General features: G+C 47.1%; 2 protein-coding genes across 4 annotated transcripts; both read left to right on the top strand.

The window, feature by feature from the left end:
- The first annotated feature begins 362 nt into the window (after positions 1-362).
- On the top strand, positions 363-1,049 carry LOC136480921 (putative disease resistance protein At1g50180). The gene has a single exon (XM_066478344.1). The coding sequence runs from the start codon at positions 363-365 to the stop codon at positions 1,047-1,049; it is 687 nt and encodes a 228-aa protein (XP_066334441.1).
- LOC136482949 (disease resistance protein Pik-2-like) lies at positions 1,043-5,711 on the top strand. 3 transcript variants are annotated; one of them, XM_066480096.1, is made up of 5 exons: positions 1,043-1,167; positions 1,866-3,580; positions 3,701-3,886; positions 4,040-4,102; positions 4,495-5,711. In XM_066480096.1, exons 1-3 carry the CDS (start codon positions 1,094-1,096, stop codon positions 3,880-3,882), a joined length of 1,971 nt encoding a protein of 656 aa, XP_066336193.1. In that variant the 5' UTR covers positions 1,043-1,093; the 3' UTR covers positions 3,883-3,886; positions 4,040-4,102; positions 4,495-5,711. The 3 variants fall into 3 exon arrangements, with proteins under 3 accessions (XP_066336193.1, XP_066336192.1, XP_066336194.1); XM_066480095.1 differs by having other exon boundaries at positions 1,866-3,886; XM_066480097.1 differs by lacking the exons at positions 3,701-3,886; positions 4,040-4,102; positions 4,495-5,711 and having other exon boundaries at positions 1,866-3,284; positions 3,385-3,509.
- Positions 5,712-21,343: the final 15,632 nt, after the last annotated feature.

Genomic DNA, 21,343 nt, shown 5'->3' with positions numbered 1-21,343 from the left:
GTTTGTCATGGCCCAGCATGCCACTGCACTCAGATAATAGAGGACAGGGGCAGGGGTCCGCGCAGGCCAGCAAGTCAAGTCGTCGGCCCCCACTCACGGCGGAGCAGCATAGGTTGTGCTCATCACTCAACAGTGCCATCTCTAAAGACACCTGCAGTCTCAGCCTCTCAGATGCCAATGAGTTTTAACTCGGTAGTGTGAGCAAAGGTTGGTCTAGAGAGTTGATCGGCGAAGGTGTGAGCTCTCTACGCCCAGCAACCAGCAAGCATGCCTCGCTCCATCTAGAGCCTTGCCACCACCACTACGAAATCGCTACGCAAAGGTCTGAACCAACCAAGAAATCAAGAAGCATGAGTGTGGTGATGGGGGCGCTGGGAAGCCTCGCCCCCAAGCTTCTTCAGCTGCTCCATGGGGAGTACAAGCTCCAGAAGGGTGTGAGGAAGCAAGTGGAGTCGCTCTCCCGCGAGCTGGACAGCATCTACCCTTTCCTCCACAAGGTCTCAGATGTGCCATGGGACCAGATCGACGAGCAGGTCAAGTTGTGGGCGTGCGAGGTCAGGGAGGCATCCTACGACATGGAGGATGTCCTCGACACCTTCCTCGTTCGCGTCGACGGCGGAAAGAACAACTCCGACTCCAACAGCCTCAAACTTGCCATGACGAAGCTGGGTGAGCTGTTCAGCAAGGCCAAGGCTCGCCGTGATCTTGCAGCAAAGATCAAGGAAATAACAAAGCGTCTCGAGGAGGCGGCCAACAATCGTCAGAAATACAAACTTGATGAGATTATGTGCAAGCCACTCGCAGCAACGTCAACTATTGATCCCCGCCTTAAAGCTATGTACAAAGAAGTGACACAACTTATTGGCGTCGACAAGTCAAGCGACGAGCTCATATCCTTGCTGAATACATCCCAACCAGATCTTGTTGTCTCCTATAAGAAGATGAAGAAGGTTTCAGTTGTGGGAGTTGGAGGATTGGGTATGACAAGGTTAAACCACAGTACGACTGCGGGGCATTCGTTTCAATCGGTCGGGATCATGACTTGGTAAAAGTTTTCAAGGATATTCTCTTTCATCTTGACAGTGAAAACCATATGGACATTCACAACACTGAGAGAGGCGTTGAGCTCCTCATTCACCAACTCCGAGAATTCCTGAAGAAAAAGAGGTAACTCAGACATCCAATTGTAAATTGTATTTAGCCTGTGCTTTTAAGATATTGATCCTCAGTTAGTCGATGCTACACTATGTCGTATGTTATCCTAAAAATGCTATCTCCACATCATTTATGCGAGACTACTTGAGTTTTATTTTGTCCACTCCATGCCCTGAGTGCTCTTTTTTTAAGTATGCAGCTTTTAGACTACTTCACTAGCTATAAAAAAGGACAATGCATTTAGCACTTCTAAGCATCATAGTTTAATTAAGTAAATTCATAAACATTTTTACAAGCTTAGATTTTGAAAATGTGTTCCTTCTGAAACTATAAATTATAGGAAAAACAACGTTTTAGGGTTGCCTATGTTTGCAACATGGCCATAGATGAGTAAGTTCTGTGTAATAAAGTGTCCTTAAATATGAAGTTTTCTTCAAATAGGACACTTGGTGTGTAGTTTCTATAAATATCACTACTAGAATCCCGAATTACCTTGGGCGCTAAAAAAACGCAAAGGAAAATACTAGAACCACAAAGGAAATTATCCTTGACCACTAACCATCGCAACTTAAGTCATGTGTTTTATTTTTACTAATGCGACCTTGTGTTTTATGTGTCATGCTGACTTCCTTTAATCTTAGCAAATTTCTTGCTTCTACAGAAGCTCCAAACTTTATTAACCTATGGTTCTTCCAATTTGGTGTGGATAGGTATTTTATTGTTATTGATGATGTATGGGAGGTACGCACCTGGGAAGCAATCGAACTAGCACTTGTTGAGAATAATCGTGGAAGTAAAGTAATCACAACCACTCGAAATGTTGATGTTGCCAAAGCATCTGGTGAGGTTTACAAGCTGAAACAACTTTCCTATGATGACTCCATGAAATTATTTTCTACAAGGTTATCTAGAGCAGACCGAAAGTTCCTTGATAACCATCCAGATGACATTTCTGAGAAAATACTAAAGAAATGTGCTGGTATACCTTTAGCAATCATCACAGTGGCTAGTTTGTTGGCTGGTAAACCAGAATGCGAATGGTCAATGGTCTATAACTCTATTGGTTTTCATACTACAGATAACATGGAAGCTGAAGATACTATGACAATACTTTCATTTAGCTACTATGATCTGCCTCCACATCTGAGGACATGCTTACTATATCTAAGTACATATCCAGAAGATTATGGGATCGAAAAGGATTCTTTGATATGGAAGTGGATAGCTGAAGGATTTATTGATGGGAAACAGGGAACAAGATTATTTGAGCTTGGAGAAAGATACTTCAATGATCTCATTAATAGAAGCTTGATCCAGCCAGTGGAGATCATGTGGAAAGGCATAGTAGAAAGATGTTGTGTTCATGATATGGTTCTTGATCTGATGCGTAAGCTTTCATCTGATGAAAACTTTATTGCTATATTAGGTGATAATGTTGAAGGAACACCTGCACCAAGTAGTGTCCGTCGGTTAGCCAACCAAAACAGAATAGCTGAGCACATTAATTCTAAAACAATGGTTACTGGGATGCCAAAAGTGAGGTCATATACCGCATTCAAGTGTTTTATTGATAGCCGGGACCAGTTTTTGAGATTTAAACTTTTGCGCGTGTTGGACATAGTAGACTGCACCGTTGAGAAAGGTTGCCACCTTGAGCATCTTGGTGATTTACTTCACTTGAGGTACCTTAGGATAAGATTCAACGGTAGTTCCCCTGAGCTCCCCACACAACTAGGGAATCTAAAGTTACTGCAAACACTCGATGTGGAGGGAACATTGCCAGCAAGCATTGTGCACCTAACAGAGCTGCTCCGGCTATGTGCTGACCAAAAGGTACCGGATGGGATTGGGAAGCTGGTTTCCCTGGAGGAGCTAAGAATATTAAATGGTTACAATGATAATCCCAAGAGATTTTTCAAGGAGCTTGCCAACCTACGAGAACTGAGGGTGCTTGAATTTTCCACTTATGATGGGGCGGACGAGAGCATGCAGGGAGATTTCGTGGAGTCTCTAAATAATCTGCAAAAGATCCAGCATATATATGTGTACGGTTCAGATTGGCACGCAGATACAGCCATGTGGGAAGCAGCAGGCTTTGTGCTCCCACGACCTCTCCATTATTTGGGATGGTATGATATTGTATTTTCTAAATTGCCGTCATGCATTAATCCATCAGCTCTTCCCAACCTGGCCCACTTGGCACTGTTTGTGATTACTATGGATGAGCAGGATCTGAAACTCCTTGCTAGGTTACCGGCGCTCTGTTATCTCTACCTGGGAACAGAGTCCACGGTAACAGCAAGCAATATTAACTCCAGTGATCGCAGCTTCTTCCACAAGTTGAAGCACTTTGGGACCAAAGCAATGGTCCTGTTTGAGCAGCCCGACGAGGAGGAAACTAGCGTTTCCTTGCATATGTGGAATGGTGAGGATGCTATGCCCATTTCCTCTAGAAAAAGCAATGACTTCAGAAAAGTTGTACCCTCTGGCGTGATGCCAAATCTTGAAGTGCTTGATTTTGATGTCCGTTTGCGGGCCCTAAAAGGTAACTACAGTGACTACTGTGGAAATATTGGCTTGGAGTACCTGCCTTCCCTTCGGGAACTCAGAGGGGGGATCATCTCTCGTGGCATGCCTGCTACGGAGACGGATGCTGCGTTCGGTGCACTGAGAGACGCATGCAACGTCCATCCCAACCATCCCACGTTTCGTATGCATATATATTAATCAGGTACGACAAGAATTTTGTAGTTCCGATCAAATTAATATCTCATTATTTGTTTCTATCTTGTTACAGTTCTGCCTCCATTTTGGCATATATTATATATATACAGCACTTGCTTGTCTCTACTCAATTAATTATTAGCTTTATCCAAATTTTCAGGGGGGGGCAATAATAATGTGTCTTGAGGAGATACGAATTTGGATCTGCATGCGTACAGTGAAAGTAAGTACTCTCTCCAACCTGTTCTGTCCTATCCTAATTGATGGTGTCACTGTTGCTGCTCGTGCGTGTCAGCCATTCGAGTGCACAGATTTTGAAAATGTGTTAGCCCACTTTCCGTCAAACAAATAACTTTGTGATTCCTGAGAGAGACATATCTGGTACAGCACCATCGCATTTCCATTATGCGAACATCTATGCTGATGTATGAAACTACCAAACCTGTTTTTAGCACATACTGATTTTCCATCATTCAATCCATTACATAACGGACGTAGTTTTTTTCAGTCACTGGCTGCACCGACTCTGTTTCTGGCCACCAGTCGATACTCTGTTTTCCAGTCTATTCAGTTGCTGAATGAAATTTGCACCTTTTTCCCCCCTTCTTGAACCAGGCGGCGACGGTGGCGGCGCTTCCCTCTCCCTCTCTCTCTCTCTCGTGCGGCCCCTCCTCCACAACCAGGTGGCGGCGGCGGTGACCCTCCAGGCGGCGCTCCTTCTCCACAACCGGATCCGTGACTGTGGTGGCCGGATCCACCGTTGTTGGTCGGATCTGCTCCCGTGGTGGCCGGATCCGCCGCTGGTGGCCGGATCTAGGCGGTGGCGAGCATATCCGACCGAAGACGAGCATCTCCGACCAGTGAGGAGCTGTGGTACACGGATCCAGTGGCGGATCCAGCTGCGGCGGCGAGGGGCCTGTGCCCCCTGCGGCAACGGCTCAGATCTAGGCCCGGTTTGGGCTGGGTCCGGGCTTTTTCTTTTTTTTGTTTTTATATTTGATTTACCAAGGTGGGCATCCAACCGCCTCGAAAAATACCCCATTTACCGTGACCTTTGTGCCGAGGCGGTTGCGATGCCCGCCTCGGTTAATCGTTTTTGCCCGCCTCAAAAAAGTTTCCTGTGTTAGTGAACGGTAAATATGAATATCTATAGCGATAGACATTCAATCAATAAATGGGGAATTAGCGACAGATGGTTTGTGCGTTATCTTTGGTGACTGATCATCCATCGATAAATATAATTTTTAGCGTTAGATGTCTGACGGTGATGCGGTGTTGTGGTGTAGTGAACATAGAATATTTTTTTATGGAAACAGGAATATTTTTTAGATAGTACATGGAATATTGTTCTCCTAACTGGAACATGACCTTCGCAAATCAAAATTTTATTTCTATTGATTCTTTCATTTATCATGTCCTGAGCATAGAATATTTTTCCTAAATTTCAAATATTATTCTCCTAAACTTAGATATTAGGTGTGTGTTTGGTTGGCGCCATTTAAAACCAAGCCAAAATTTGGCATCATCAAATTTTGGTCACCAAATTAGTGGCCATGATTTGGCAAGCTTTGGCTACTAAAAATAATTAAGGTGGCCAAAGGAGACGGGTGCCAAGCCAAAATTCGGCATCCAACTAAACGATGGGCAAAATGGGTACGTTAAATGGCAAAAATATGACTTGGCTAGCTTGGGCACTATATTAAACACACCCTAAAACAAACCATAATCGCAGAGAAGCGCACAGGTGGCTGGCCAGTGGCTAGTGCTTGGCCAGGCTTCAGACCATTCAGACTGTAGTTGGTTGTGTACTGTTCATGCTTAGTAGGGCTAGCCCAAACCATTAGCCACGGCCTGTACGCCTCAAGCTCTCAGAAGGCAATAATGGAGCCGACACAAGAAGGCCCGCGGCCTGCAGTCGAGAGGACGACGGCACGTGGTTGGAGGAGACCTTGAACTGCGCGGCCACCGAGTCGAGTCGTCGGCCCCCACTCACGGGCGAAGCACGCATGCGCATGGTACTACTCCTACATCCGCAATGGCTGTTGAAACATCGGTTTCTAACAAGAGCGAGAGATGGGCGGAGGCCTTCGTCTTAGGTCGGGCTCTCCGCCCGAGATGGGCGGAGGCCGGCCTCCGCCTAAGACGGGCGGAGGTCCCTGAACGCAGCGCACTCCTGTCGGATAAAATCCTCTATCGGAGGCTCCAGACAGAAGGTCGCTAAACGAGGGATTCAGTAGGCTTTGGCCAAGTAGGAGTAAGAGAAAGGGGCGGAGGCCCTCGGCTTTGGTCGATGCTCCGGACTCGGGCTTTGGCTCAGGCTCTGCCTGAAGGAGAGAGTGAGGATCAAGTACCGACTCACAAGAACTAGGGTTTCATAATTGCTTCACCAACCTCTTTCTCACAGTTACAAGTGTTCCCTATTTATAGGGCTCAACTACCACTTTACAGAGTTTACAACAGTGCCCCTCAACTGCTACGGTACATTCCAGGAATATTCCAGCCCTAGTGTCTAACCTCACGGGTGTTCTCATCACACCGTCTCGCGATGTCTTCATCTTGGGCCTAAGCCGACGCCCACTAGAGGCCCATCAACTGTCCTCACGTATGCCTTGCTGACCTGATCGTTCCTTGATGGGCCTCCGCCGCCCTGGGGAACACCTTCGCCATGATTACTGCGCTTGGCCTCCGCTGTCCCGGGGAGAGCCTCCACCGTCCCGGGGAGAAACTCCACCGTCATTCTTGTACTAGGCCTCCGCCGTCTTGGGAAGAGCCTCCGCTGGCTAGGCCTCGCCATCTTGGGGAGAGCCTCCGCTGGCTAGGCCTCCGCCGTCTTGGGGGGAAGCCTCCGCCGGCTAGGCCTCCGCTGTCTTGGGGAGAGCCTCCGCCGGCTGGGCCTCCGCCGTCTTGGGGAGAGCCTCCGCAGGCCGAGCCTCCACCGTCTTGGGGAGAGCCTCCGCCGGCTAGGCCTCCGCCATTATTCCTTCATCAGGCCTCTTCGAGGGGGAGTTGATCCATACTCCGTATGGGCTCCCCCAACAGTAGCCCCTCAGCTACTAGGTTATGGACGGTACTGCATGACCTGGTAGATGTTCATACAAGAAGAGGCACTATACAACCCAGATCTTGGTTGCGAGGATTGCCCTCCGCAACCCGTTCATGCACGCCTCGCTAAAAACTCCATCCCAAAAACCCTGTGGGAAAAAAGGGCATGGAGAAAAGAGCACGCGCATGACTCTAACCTATACATGCACTAATTCCTTAGGCTTTCAGCTCTGGGTGCCTTTATCTTCCAGATTTCTTCATCTATGGCCTTCGGCTCCTTCTGCTGCTTCTATGGCATGGTTCATCGGCTTCGCTCTGTGCTCTGATCTTCATTTCTGGGACCTTCACGATGCGTAGGTCTGTATCCTTGAGGCCTTTGCTTCTGATGTCTTTTTGGTGCACAGGTGTGTCTCCAAGGCCCGATGTGTGGGCCTTCGTCTCCATGTCTTCTCGGTGCAGGGGTCTTCAATCGCCTTCGGGTCTTCCGCCTCTGGTATCACCTCGGCGTGCGGGTCTCCGCCTCCGAGGCCTTCCCAGGTCTTCATCTTCGGGGTCCTTGCCTCTAGTACCTTCACGATGCTCAGGCCTTTGCTTCCAAAGCCTTCGCAGGTGTTCATCTCCGAGGTCTTCACCTCCGAGTCTGGTATCGTCTTGGCGTGCTGGCCTCCGTAGGCCTTCGACTTTTCTTCGGGCGGAGGTCTTCATCTCTGATCCTTCTTTGGGCGGAGGTCTTCATCTCCGATCCTTCTTCGGGCGGAGGTCTTCATCTCCGATCCTTCTTTAGGCGGAGGTCTTCGACTTTTCTTCTGGCGGAGGTCTTCATCTCCGATCCTTGTTTGGGCGGAGGTCTTCGACTAAATCTTCGCTCACGAGCGCCAGACAAAAGACCTCACGCTCCTGAGTGGTTGGTCCTCCGGTGCACTCCCCTAGCCCCTCTTGGCTGGCGTTTGTGGCCGAGTTTTTAGCCACGATTGGTGTAGTCGACGTAGTCGTAGTAGTGGAAGTAGGTGTTCAGAACCAAGTTTGCCGATGTAGACGTCGACGAAGGTGTTGTAGAACTTGGTGTCGAAGGTGCCGACGGAGGTTCTTGAGCCATATTGCAAAAGTTATTTGACAGAGGCGATGTTGTTGTACACGATGAAGGTGTCGATGAAGCCCCTCATGCCGTCACGTTGGCGGAGGCTAGTTATCATGGTTTTGCCGAAGGCCCTCCTGCAAAGCTGCTTGGCGAAGGCCCTCCTAAGAAAAAGGTGTTTTGGCGGAGGCGATATTGTTGAAGTTACCGAAGGCGAAGGCAATGCCGACATAGACGCCGACGCCGCGTGTCGAAGGCCGGAGAAGTCATAAAAATGCAACTGAGTTAATCTCCTGCATTTTTAGGGACTTAGGTTGGGCATTACTACTCCTACATCCGCAATGGCTGAGATGGCACATGGGCTGCATCAATGGCATGTCTGAAATGATGCCTACCTCTGCATCAATGTTCAGTGACGCCATTGGAGGTTGCTTGCTCGGCAGTGCCTGCCTCTGCATCAATATTAACTCGGCAGTGTCCTCCTCTTTTTCAAGAATGGCACGCAGCCCTCCTGCTTTTTCAAGAAGGGAAAAAAGGGTGCAAATTTCAATCAGCAACTGCCGTAGCTGGACCTCTACGACAGCACATAAACGATACCAGGTCTGCCGGCTCCATGGCAGGATTCTCTTGTTCCATGCCTGGATCCAGCATCCCAGTGGGCAAATGCGTCGTGTGGAAACCAGGCAGCGGCAATGCAAAAAGGAAATACATAGAGCCTCCTCAAACTTTCCCACAACATAAATATAAATACGTTCCAAGCTTATTAGAATGTACGAACCACAGAAAGGTCCAGAAACTAGATAAATAATACAAGCCACGAGTTCAGCAAAAAGAAAAATGTTGCAGCAGGTTCTAATAGCAGCAGAGTACATTGAAAATTTGATACAGCATATTTTATTTATTCGAATAGAAAATAGCTCGGGGGAACATAAGGGCCGAAACCGTCTGGCTCAAAGTCAAGTGAAGTTGTGTCTTGTGGCGATGGGCTCTGTTGTAGTCTTACAAGCATTTGAGCTGCACCACGGTTCATGCAGAAATTTGGATCAGAAACATCAATAATTCTACTTAATCTTTGTGCACATACTATGCTTACAACCATAAATTATCCGATGACCAAAGTGCTTACTTCCTAGTGAAGAATCACAGAAGTATAGATGTGTCATAGACTCTCACGTGACAGATTATAAACAAGTGACTTATGTAAAAATCAAACGAAGGAACCAACCATCGAGGCAGCACAGTACATGTTATATCGATATAGGACATAGGAGACTGGAAAACAGAGTATCGACTGGTGGCCAGAAACAGAGTCGGTGCAGCCAGTGACTGAAAAAAACTACGTCCGTTATGTAATGGATTCAATGATGGAAAATCAGTATGTGCTAAAAACAGGTTTGGTAGTTTCATACATCAGCATAGATGTTCGCATAATGGAAATGCGATGGTGCTGTACCAGATATGTCTCTCTCAGGAATCACAAAGTTATTTGTTTGACGGAAAGTGGGCTAACACATTTTTAAAATCTGTGCAGTCGAACGGCTGACACGTACGAGTAGCAACAGTGACACCATCAGCTAGGATAGGACAGAACAGGTTGGAGAGAGTACTTACTTACACTGTACGCATGCAGATCCAAATTCGTATCTCCTCAAGACACATTACTATTGTCCCCCCTGAATATTCGGATAAAGCTAATAATTAATTGAGTAGAGACAAGCAAGTGCTGTATTTATATATAATATATGCCAAAATGGAGGCAGAACCGTAACAAGATAGAAACAAATAAGGAGATATTAATTTGATCGGAACTACAAAATTCACGTCATACCTGATTAACATGATGATCTAATCATACCAAACGTGGCATGGACGTTGCATGCGTCTCTGAGTGCAGCAAACGCAGCATCCCTCTCCGCAATAGGCACATCTTCACAGAGGATACATCCACTGAGTTTCCGAAGGGAAGGCAGGTACTCCAAGCCAATATTCCCACAATAGTCACTGTAGTTACCTTTTAGGGCCGCAAAGGGACATTAAGCTTAAGCTCTTCAAGATTTGGCATCACTCCAGAGGGTACAACTTTTCTGGAATCATTGTTTTTTCTAGAGGCAATGGGCATAGCATCCTCGTCGGGCTGCTCAAACAGGACCATTGCATTGGTCCCAAAGTGCCTCAACTTCTGGAAGAAGCTGCGATCACTGGAGTTAATATTGCTTGCTGTTACCGTGGACTATGTTGTCAGGTAGAGATAACAGAGCGCCGGTAACCTAGCAAGGGGTTTCAGATCCTGCTCATCCATAGTAATCACAAACAGCTCCAAGTGGGCCAGGTTGGGAAGACGTGTGGGATTAATGCATGACGGCAATTTGGAAAATCTAATTAAAGGCCATACCAAATAATGGAGAGGTCGTGGGAGCACAAAGCCTGCTGCTTCCCACATGGCTGTATCTGCGTGCCAAGCTGAACCGTACACATCTATATGCTGGATCTTTTGCAGATTGCTTAGAGACTCCACGAAATCTCCCTGCATGCTCTGGTCCATCCCATCATAAGTGGCAAATTCAAGCACCCTCAGTTCTCGCAGGCTGGCAAGCTCCTTGAAAAATCTCTTGGGCTTATCACTGCAACCATTTAATATTCTTAGCTCCTCCAGGGAAACCAGCTTCCCAATCCCATCCGGTACCTTTTTGTCAGCACATAGCCGGACCACATCTTTTAGTTGCACAATGCTAGCTGGCAACGTTCTGCCCACATCGAGTGTTTGCAGTAACTTGAGATTCCCTAAGTTGTACGGGGAGCTCAAGGGAACTACTGTTGAATCTTATCCTAAGGTACCTCAAGTGAAGTAAATCACCAAGATGCTCAAGGTGGCAACCTTTCTCAAAGTTGCAGCGTACTATGTCCAGCACGCGCAAACGTTTAAATCTCAAAAACTGGTCCCGGCTATCAATAAAACACTTGAATGTGGTATATGACCTCACTTTTGGCATCCCAGTAACCATTGTTTCATAATTAATGTGCTCGGCTATTCTGTTTTGGTTGGCTAACTGACGGACACTGCTTGGTGCAGGTGTTCCTTCAACATTATCACCTAATATAGCAATAAAGTTTTCATCAGATGAAAGCTTACGCATCAGATCAAGAACCATATCATGAACACGACAGCTTTCTACTCTGCCATTCACACCATTCTCCACTGGCTGGATCAAGCTTCTATTAATGAGATCATTGAAGTATCATTCTCCAAGCTCAAATAATCTTGTACCCTGTTTTCCATCAATAAATTCTTCAGCTTTCCACTTCCATATCAAAGAATCCTTTTCGATCTCATAATCTTCTGGATATGTACTTAAATATAGTAAGCATGTCCTCAAATGTGGAGGCAGATCATAGTAGCTAAATGAAAGTATTGTCATAGTATCTTCAGCTTCCCTGTTATCTGTAGTATGAAAACCAATAGAGTTGTAGACCATTGACCATTCGCATTCTGGTTTACCAGCCAACAAACTAGCCATTGTGATGATTGCTAATGATATACCAGCACGTTTCTTTAGAATTTTCTCAGAAATGTCATCTGGATGGTTATCAAGGAACTTTCGGTCTGCTCTAGATAACCTTGTATAAAATAATTTCATGGAGTCATCATAGGAAAGTTGTTTCAGCTTGTAAACCTCACCAGATGCTTTGGCAACATCAACATTTCGAGTAAGCTTGGAATGTATTTATATTTATGTTGTGCGAAAGTTTGAGGAGGCTCTATGTATTTCCTTTTTGCATTGCTGCTGCCTGGTTTCCACACGACGCATTTGCCTGCTGGGATGCTGGATCCAGGCATGGAACAAGAGAATCAGCTGGGAGCAAAAGGCGTCACAATAATGTGCAGAAAGTTTACACCTGCAGAAGCTTTAGCCTCAATCAGATGGAGCTATATATATGCAGATGCCAATAACAAGCTGAAAAAGCTTAGAATCGATAAGAACAATGTCAGAGATTTTGCAGCCGATCGAGTTGACCTCGAACAGACCTAGGGAACCCCGCGGAGCACAACAGCACCAGAAAATAAACCCCACAAGGGTAGCCCAGTGAAATCTAATGCGTGATTCACCGTCTCCTGCGGTCCTGGTTAGACGTCGCTTTGACTCTTTTGGCCATCCATTTTACTATGTATTTGTGACACCTCTGGCGTTACGAGCTCGCTTAGCACTGAGATTATGGCCTGAGAGATAGATCTATAAATATAGTGAGTTCGTTACTTAAATGTGCTAATGAAAATTTTAACAAGAAAATAAGAAAAGTAGTTTTAATTGTTTGGCTCGAAAAGCGATTTCTATAAACAAGAATAAAATATAACTTGTATTTAGTACTTAAATAAAAACTAAAGTACAAGTTTTGTAGATGGAAATGCAACATTAACGTTTGGGAAGCAAAGGTTGTTAATTAGTGTTGTTGGAAGCTCAAGAATCAAATTGGAAATTAAAATTAGCCCTTTTCGTTGAATCGGCAAAAATTTGAAGTTGTGTTGAAAGTACACTTTTTGGCGATTTATAAAATGCAAAATAGTTAAATAACGCCCTGATGTTTTGGTTCTATTGTTTGGTATAAAGTGTGTGCTATGCCATGAAATGGTTGTTGGTGAAGTTTGGTAAAGTTTTGACCATTTAAAAATTCAACCAAAAGTGCTAGGGAGTATTAGTTCTAACTGGAACCTTGAATTCCTTTTAAGTCTGAAAAGATGATAGACAATGCTACTTCGACATTTAATTATCCACAAAATTTCCAAAGCACCAACTTCATGTTTTTGCACCGTCAGTTGCGTCGAAATGTGCACTTGAGAACGGTGTAGGTCGGGGTGGCAATGGGTATCACGGCACTCCCATAGAAATTACCTAACTTCGTTAGAACGCGCTGCGAACTCAATCAGATGCTCGTTCACGACCCAGCGTTCAGCATCATTCACAACCGTTCATTTCACCTACCATGGACTGCTCTGTCCTTGCGTCCATTGCAATGGGGAGCACATGGCTCTACTCCTGTCCGTGTCCTTGCCATGTTGCCTCTCTGCTGCCTCGTGCACCATTAAGCCAAGAGCGAGGTGCTGCTCTCGCCGTCCTCGCTCTGTTTTCCCCTCTACCTTGCTGAGCCGCTTGCTCTCCCTCCCACATAGCTTGCCTCTGCCGCTCTCTCTTCCGCGCACCCGAGGCACCCATGGCCACGCCCGCCCGTCCCCCGGTCCCTCGCGAGTGTGCGCGAGCGCGCCCGAGCCCCGCGTTGCCCAGCGTCGTTCCATCTCCATTGCCGCGCCCCACAGCGCTGCCCCTCCCTAGCACCTCCTCTACCAATGCCGCGTCACGCGGGTCGGGCAGCCGTGCGCCACCTCCAGCGCAGCGAGGCCAAACCGCGGCTTCGGGGAGGCTGGCCAATGCCCCCGCATCCTCTCTCGTCGTCGGCCACAACCGCCGCCCTCGCCGTTGTCCGCGCCGGGCCACGGCCACCACCGCCCGGCCCGCGTCCTCTTCCTCGGCGGCTCGCCACCGCAGAGCACCATGGCCGCCGCCCCTGCGTGTGTCCAGGCCACTCTTGGCCTCGCCCGGCCGGGCCGCTACCGCCCGCGCCTGCGGCCGAGACGGACGCAGCTCCACGTCGCCTCCAACCGCGACCTGCTGCGCCGCCGCCGCAGTGGCCACCTCCGTGCTGCTCATCCGCTGTCACCGTTGCGCCTAGCCGGCCGCCAGCGCTTGCGGCTGGACCGCCTCGGGCTGCCCCTGGCCATGCCGCCAACGCCCACGGTAGCGGCAGACACCCTCGCTGCCCCTGCGCACCGCCTTCGTTGTCGTCGCCGGCCACCCACCGTGCCAAATCGGCCGTCGGCTGGTTCCCCTGCCCATGCTCTGCTTGTGAGGAGGAAGAGAAGGACCGCGGGGTAAGAATAGAACTTTTTCAGGGTCCCCAATGTAAATCTCTGACTCATATGAAAAGTGATGCATAGTGCCTAAAGTAGTGCGGTTGATTTGAGGAAAGCTCAGGGGTCTCCTCGCAAATGTACCACCACCGCCTTGTCCTGGCCGCATGGGCCGGCTTGCTGGGCCGCCGCCTGCCTCGTCTGGGCCGCTCACGCCCGCGCCACGTTGGGCCCCATTTGGATCTGATTAGTTGCTCGCACTAACTTAGGCCCCATTTGGCCGGGCTCCCGCGTGCTTCGGCTTCTACACTTTAGCGACACTGTAGCCGGAGCCGCCCGGAGCTGCACCAAAGGGGGCCTTACATAGCATATAGATCCTATGTAGCATACCCTTATCTGCATGGACTGAATAGTTAGCTATATACTGTTGTGCATGTGATTGGTTCCCATGCGTAGGTATCTCTCGATACTCTCCTCCGAACACGTCTCTTTATTTTTATTTTATTTTTTATTTTTTATTTTCCTCTCCTTATCTCTTGTTTCTCTCTCCTCCGAGCCAAAGAACAAAAGCGCGTCCTCCTCCTCAGTCGCTGCGGAAGCGAGCTCCGCGGCCGCTCTCCACTGGACGCCGGATCCCTTCCTCCTCCTCCTAGCCGCGTCTGGCCTCACCAGCCACCCTTTCTCATCCTCCTCCACAGCCGCGTCGGCTCACCCGCGCCATATCCTCCTCGCCGGCATGCCCGCGCGTCGCACGCTGTGCCTTGCCGTCGCGGCGGCGCTTCACCTCCACCTCGCCGTCGTGGCCGAGCTCATCCTCGCGCCGTCGCCACCGCGCTTCATCTGATCATCTCCACCTCGCCCGAGCTCAATCTGGCCTCGCCGTCGAGGGCAATGGAGACGCCGTCGCGGAAGGGCAGCGCGGATAGCCGGCGGCCGGGTCGCACCTGATCCGGAGGCCGAGCCCGTGACGGCCGACGGGAGCCCTCGGGCCTAAAGGCGAACAGCGCCCGGAGGTCGTGGCTCGCCTGGATGCGGCTGCAGATCGGGTGCAATGCAGTTTTGCATAGCTGGATACGCTCGAATTCGGGGGAACATGGGATGCAGATCAACGCTGCTACGAGGATAGTGCTATGGTGCATAAGGCTCTGTACATGTAACCAATCAAAGTCCAGTTTGTATTATGGGAGCCTGGAGAAGGGGTTGTGTAGGCAACCTATCAAACCTTAAGTGAATAACATATCTTGCCCAACTACAGCTTTAAATTGTTTTATGGTAGTATTTACTTAGTTCGTGTTGACCATGAACTAGTTAATATATATAGTTCCTTTAATATTAGAACCATGCTTTTTTGCTTCTCTATTGCGGCTACATATATTATATTCAAGTGAATTTGAGATATGTGGTATCCCGCTAGAGTTTAACTGAACTTGTTTATTACTCCATCTGTTATAAACTATATGTCGTTCTGACTTTTCTAAATAGATAATAAATGATATGTATCTAGATATATTGTATTCTAGATGCATAGCAAAAACCATACTTATAATTCAAAACGGAAGGCGTAGTTGTCACCATTAGCTAAAAAAACAAAGAAACCACCATATCATTGGTGCCGTAGTGAGCTGAAGAAAAGCTCGGCTCACCTACAAAGCTGATGTCTAAGGTTTTTCCTCGACAAGCATGGTTCAAGGCTTGTTCCTAAATGACAGTAGTGCTCATGGGAGGTCATTCCCCTGCTGGCTTACCTTGAGTATTTCACTTATAGTTTTATTTTGAGACCCTATATCATAAAAAACTTGTATAAATTCAATGCAATTCTAGTGACATGGTATATTGGAAAAAAAAACTTTTCAAAGCACGGCCACGGCGGGACTGGCAGTAGTATATACCCATAAAGAAAATTACATGCGATCACTAATAAAAACGACTAAATGGATGAAAAATTATAACCTCAACAGTAAGATCGGTTTGGGAGATGGAATTGGAAGAGTGCGCTTACTGTGTCCGCTGCTTTTAGAAGAGCCAGTTGTAAAAAAAAACTCGACCTGCGGGGGTAAGCCACTGCTGGGCATTGCTGGAAGAAAAAAAACCCCGAACCTCTGTTCCACCCTGACACAGGGCACTGTTGCCCTGTGAGAACCAGGGCGGGCCTATGACATGTACTTTGGCCGTGGGACAGATGAAGGGATTTTTTTAATTAACCCTAAACCTAAATTTCGCATTTGCGAGCAGAACGAAGCCCTGACCACAAATCATCAGAAGTAGCAGTAGCAGAGCGAAGCAGACCACCGACGACCTGGTTGGAACATGTCCGGTACTCCGCGTCATGGATGGACGCGGATGAAGTATCATTTGATGAGTCGGCAGATCCTCTACGCCCGTGTGAGCGGGCCTGAAATTGAACGACCAGCAGCTAGCTCCTAGAACATACAGTGAGTCTGCCTGCAATAATGGTCGCATATATGCGCCCTGTTCACTTGGCTTATAAGTCATACTTTTTCAGCTAAGGAACAATATTTTTCTTCCACAACAAATCAGCCAACCGTACTTTCAGCCATGGCTTATCAACCAAGCGAATAGGGCAATGTAGTCGTTGTTGCTGCACATGCTTCCATCCGGTGGTTGAATGACCGGGAGTTCAGTCGCCGCCGCGGCCTCCATGTGCTCGGTTGGGGAGCTGAGGGCAGGTGAGGAGGAGTCGGGCCCGGATCTCGCCGGAGACGATGTAGGAGCGGCGCAGCGCATCGAGGTCCTCCCGCGGACGGAAGGTGGACGACGGCGGCGAATGAACCCTAAAGAGACAAAAATATTCATCTTTTTTTAAAGCAAATATTCATCAAACTATAGTACTTAAATCATACATCCCAACTATACTACTCAAAACATTATTTTTATAATTATGGATTTACCGTTTTACCTTTGATTAAAAAAATAACTTCGAAAAAGGAATTACCACTCTTTTATTTGAAGTCCTAATCCTCTCAACTTTGGAGGCGTTACGGCGCATATGGGCCCACCGACCATAGACACATCCAACGCCTCCCGACGCCTCCAACATTGACCCCTCTCAATGCCTTCAATCATATGGGCCCACCAATCATTGACACAGCTAACGCTTCCTGACGCCTCCTCAACCATAGTAAAAAAAGTTCTTATTAATTACTTATTTTTTGTATGGATTTTAAAAATGAAGGGCTGAGATTTCTTTGACATCTTACCTCCTATGAGGTAACGGTTGTACCGTAGAAAGACCATTATCTTTTGTCTCTGCTAGTGCACAGAAGTTCCATTCACTAGAGATCGGTTGCTCGATTCTTCCCTTCACGTGTTCGACTTTTTCTATATTGTTCGAAGAGAACTGCTCCATATACTCATTATACTAGCACGGTTTGAGAGTGATAAATTTTTCCTTCATCTGCAGCATATCTCCTATATATGCTTTATAAACGAAATTCTTTGTAGCACAATCTTAGCCCAGTTTGAGAGTACAATTTGCCCTTCTCACAAAGAGAAAAGATCCCCTCACCTACAAAGCCGAGGTATAGGGTTTTCCTAAGCTAGCATGGTTAAGGCTTGTTCCAAAATAACAGTACGTAGTGCTCACGGGAGGTCGTTCGCCTGGCCTATGTCAGCCCAGTATTTCATTTATAGTTATATTTTGAGACCCTATATCATAAAAAACTTCTATACAATAACTTTATGCACTTCTAGTGATAGGCGGTAAAATGGAAATAACAACTTTTCAAACCGGCTAATAAAAAACGACTAAACGGATGGGAAATAAGTAAGATGGGTTTGGAGGTTGGAAATGGAAGTGTGCCCTGCTTACTGCGTCCGCTGCTTCCGGAAGAGCCCGTTGTAGCATTTGCGAGCAGAATGAAGCCCTCACCACAGATCAGAAGCAGCAGCAGAACAAAGCGGACCGCCGCCGGCAACCTCGTCGGAACATGGCAAGTGCTCCGCGTCATGGATGGACCGGACGTGGATGAATAATGGATCGGTTGGCAGAACCTTTTCGCCCGTGTGATTGGTGTGAACGAACCTGAAATTGGACCACCAGCAGCTAGCTACTGGAACGTACAGTGAGTCCACTTGAAATGGTGGCATACATATTTGTAGATGTTATTGCTGCACATCCTTCCGTCCAGTGATGGAACGTCGACTTTGACTAGAACCATTGCTGGCGCTATGCTACAAATTTGCCCCTTGTCTGCACAGAGAGCGATCACATGCTTGGATTTGTAAGCATGACCAGCTAATTCTTTTTCGACGAAGTTACCACCCTAGTATTAGGCAATGGGACGGGTGTTGCGGCCCCTAGTCAGAGTGGAAGCTGCAACTTAGTCAGTATGCATATGCATATATGGGTCCCGTATTTAAGAATGCTAAAATGAATTAAATCTAGCAAACTATACGTAAAACCGCATAAACCTAATTAGTATGCCTGCTGCGGCCTCAAACCAGAACCCCAGCGTTGCCCCTAATAACAACCCCTTCGCAATCGTTAAGTTAAAGAAAATGGCATGGTATATCGATCTTACCCGTAGTGAAGAAAACTAAAAATTACTTTTGTGAACATAATTTACTACCTGTTATGCAGAAACTATTACTAACTTGTCTACTTATATGTGCGGTTGCACAATCAACATAAATTGCTATAAGTCTAATATATTTGAGAATAACTACTATACATACAATATGAGTAGCCACATAAAATATATTCTCAAACATATCCATTAGGTCTAGCTTTTGTAGATCTTACTGTAAGCAGCATGCATGGTCGTGCAAACCAAATTGAAAACCAACACTACAATGGAAAGTTATAGCATTTTTAAGTTTGAGTACAAACCACAAATTTTACCACATGAGCTAGAGGCCCACCAAGCAGCCTCTCATGGTCACATGTCAACCTCAAGCGTTACGCGTTGCTTCCTACCTCTACGCCCAAGAGTCAGTGAATATATTAATACATATTTGAGACCGTATACGAATTTCAATAGAAAAGATTGAATTGGAAATTTTTAGATCTCTTTGTGCGAGTGCTATAACTTTGGTTTAGGTCACTTCTCCATCCGAGGTCATTTGGAAAATTAAAAAGAAATAATTTCAAATTATTATTTTCTCTACGGTAGGTTAAGGAAACCACCGGTGTAAATTCATCGGCACTTTTCTTAAGCCTACCGATACTATAAATCCTATATTTACACTGACGTTAGGTTGAAGACAACCGTCACAATAAATTGGACTTACTATGGCTGTTGTCTGAAGCCTTCCGGCAGTGCAAATGGAGATTTACAGTGGTGGTTGTCTTAAGCTTATTACCGGTGTAAATAGAGGATTTGTACTGGCACTAGTCTTAAGAAAACTGTCAATATCAATACATCTCTACTGGCAGTTTATAGCCATGGGGCCCTAGTTTATTTCTATTGTTGTTTGTTCCATATAAGAAGGGTCAGTAAAAAAATGATTGGCATCGATAAAATCTGTTTCTGTACTTATGGTCTGAGAATTGTACTGGCATTGTATGGACGTTATCTCGTGGGCCATGGGCGAGAAGAAGATCGGCACTACTGCTAGGTAGATGATAGCTACGGTCAAGTGCCTAGGCAAGTAAAGCCAAACTAGCAGATATCGACAACTGCTCGTCGTCCCTGATCCAGAGATCCACGTGGCTGGTGATGATATAAACATGGACGCATACGAATGAATGAAACGTGTATCGACAGTTCAGACCCGGTCAGCTGCATGCACGGTCTCGGCGGTCCATGCACGGCTTGCCATGATAACTACTAACGAGTCTTTTGTGTAGTAGAGAATACAAATATATACACATATATCAAGCTGGAGGTACAGCAACGTGATCTCAATTTCCACATAGTGTCTCCTTCAATCGGTGTTTCCTGGACTTATGTTGGCTGACTGACTTCAGTCGACTCTTAGTCAAACCACCTTTTTTATCATGAATGATACTCCGTCCATTTATTCCAAATTGTAAGTCATAGTTTTTTTAGAAATATAACTTTTGTTATTTATTCAATTAGATAACTTTTTTCCATTGATTGATGGCAACGGGTGACCCTGGTCTGGTCTACCACACCACAGCACGCCATGCATGCACATGCACCTGCAACTGGTCGGTGCAGAGGCGGACCAGACCATGCACCTCGGGGCGACGCGCGTGGGACTCTGGAGCACGCGTCGTGCACAGGCGCGGGCGGCTGTCTGTGCTGCATTGGTTCTGGATCGTTCCCGTAGAAAATCGAGTGCTTACCGCTCGAGAAACACTCAAGTACGGTATAGTTTTACCGAAAAGAAAAGCGCACAGCTGGCAAGCGCACATGGCCGCGGCGGAGGGCGCGGGCCGCTGCCGACTCCGCAGCAGGCGGTGCGGCGACCATCTGGTTCTGCTGTGGGACGGGCGGCGCGAACCTGCAGGTGGGTGGTGAGGACCTGGTGGGTGGCGGCGTGGATGCGGCGTAGGCACCACAGCACAGGCGGCGTCCTTGTGTTAGTAGTCTGGTGCAGGTGAGCAACCCTTCGTTGCCGTAGTTGCTAGCAATAGCAGGCTATCAACCCTGCTTCTCCCCTCCGTACGGTAAGACGTTGCAGGCATGTGAACACATGGTGGAGTTGTGCCCACGTGTGTGTGATGAGTCACAGATCCACGTGTGTGTGATGAGTCACGATCCAGTGGAGTTGCAGCGGGCACGGTCCCGTCGGCCACGAGCCAGGCGCGGATGCGACCCAGGCTAGAGCAATCTGTTTACGGATGAGAATTGGGTGATATGGTTAAGCTAATGACGCTTATTTGGTATAAAAAAAATAGTATTTTAATATATTTGGTTAAACTTGAAATTGTTTCACGTATCAAAATATGAGACCTGGAGAAAGTGCATACTAAAAAAGTTACTGACAGCGCGCAGTGGCTGCTCATTCAAGTACATAAATGCTGCGGAACACAAGTTGCAGTGCAGGGCTTAATATTGTTGGCATAGTCCTGACGATGATAGAAACTTCGATGTGTGAATGTGTGATGAGCATTCACGGGACTGAATTTATTCAGTCTGATGGTGTGGTCTCCTCCTAAACAGTGTTTTTATCTGACTTGATTGGTTTGCGTGTGAACGAGATCCCCTGCGATGGATCAGCGTGAGAAAAGCGTATAAACGCACATACTAGTTTGTCATGGCCCAGCATGCCACTGCACTCAGATCTAACCCAAGACATCAACCGCGGTCTAACTCAGCATGAGAATTATGTGCGTGCAGAGTGCGACGGCAGCTGCCACCCGTTGCCGGCTACGTGGTTGCATTGTATCCACCCATAAATAACATTTGTAGTGGATACCTTGCCACCACAGACTACATTACGACCAACTAACCACTATGAAAAATCTCCACTGCACTCAGATCTAACCCAAGACATCAACCGATAACTGAAGGCAATAA

Source organism: Miscanthus floridulus, chromosome 9, assembly GCF_019320115.1.
Source record: "Miscanthus floridulus cultivar M001 chromosome 9, ASM1932011v1, whole genome shotgun sequence".
Classification (NCBI taxonomy): Eukaryota; Viridiplantae; Streptophyta; class Magnoliopsida; order Poales; family Poaceae; genus Miscanthus; species Miscanthus floridulus.
This window is presented reverse-complemented; position numbering and strand designations above follow the sequence as displayed.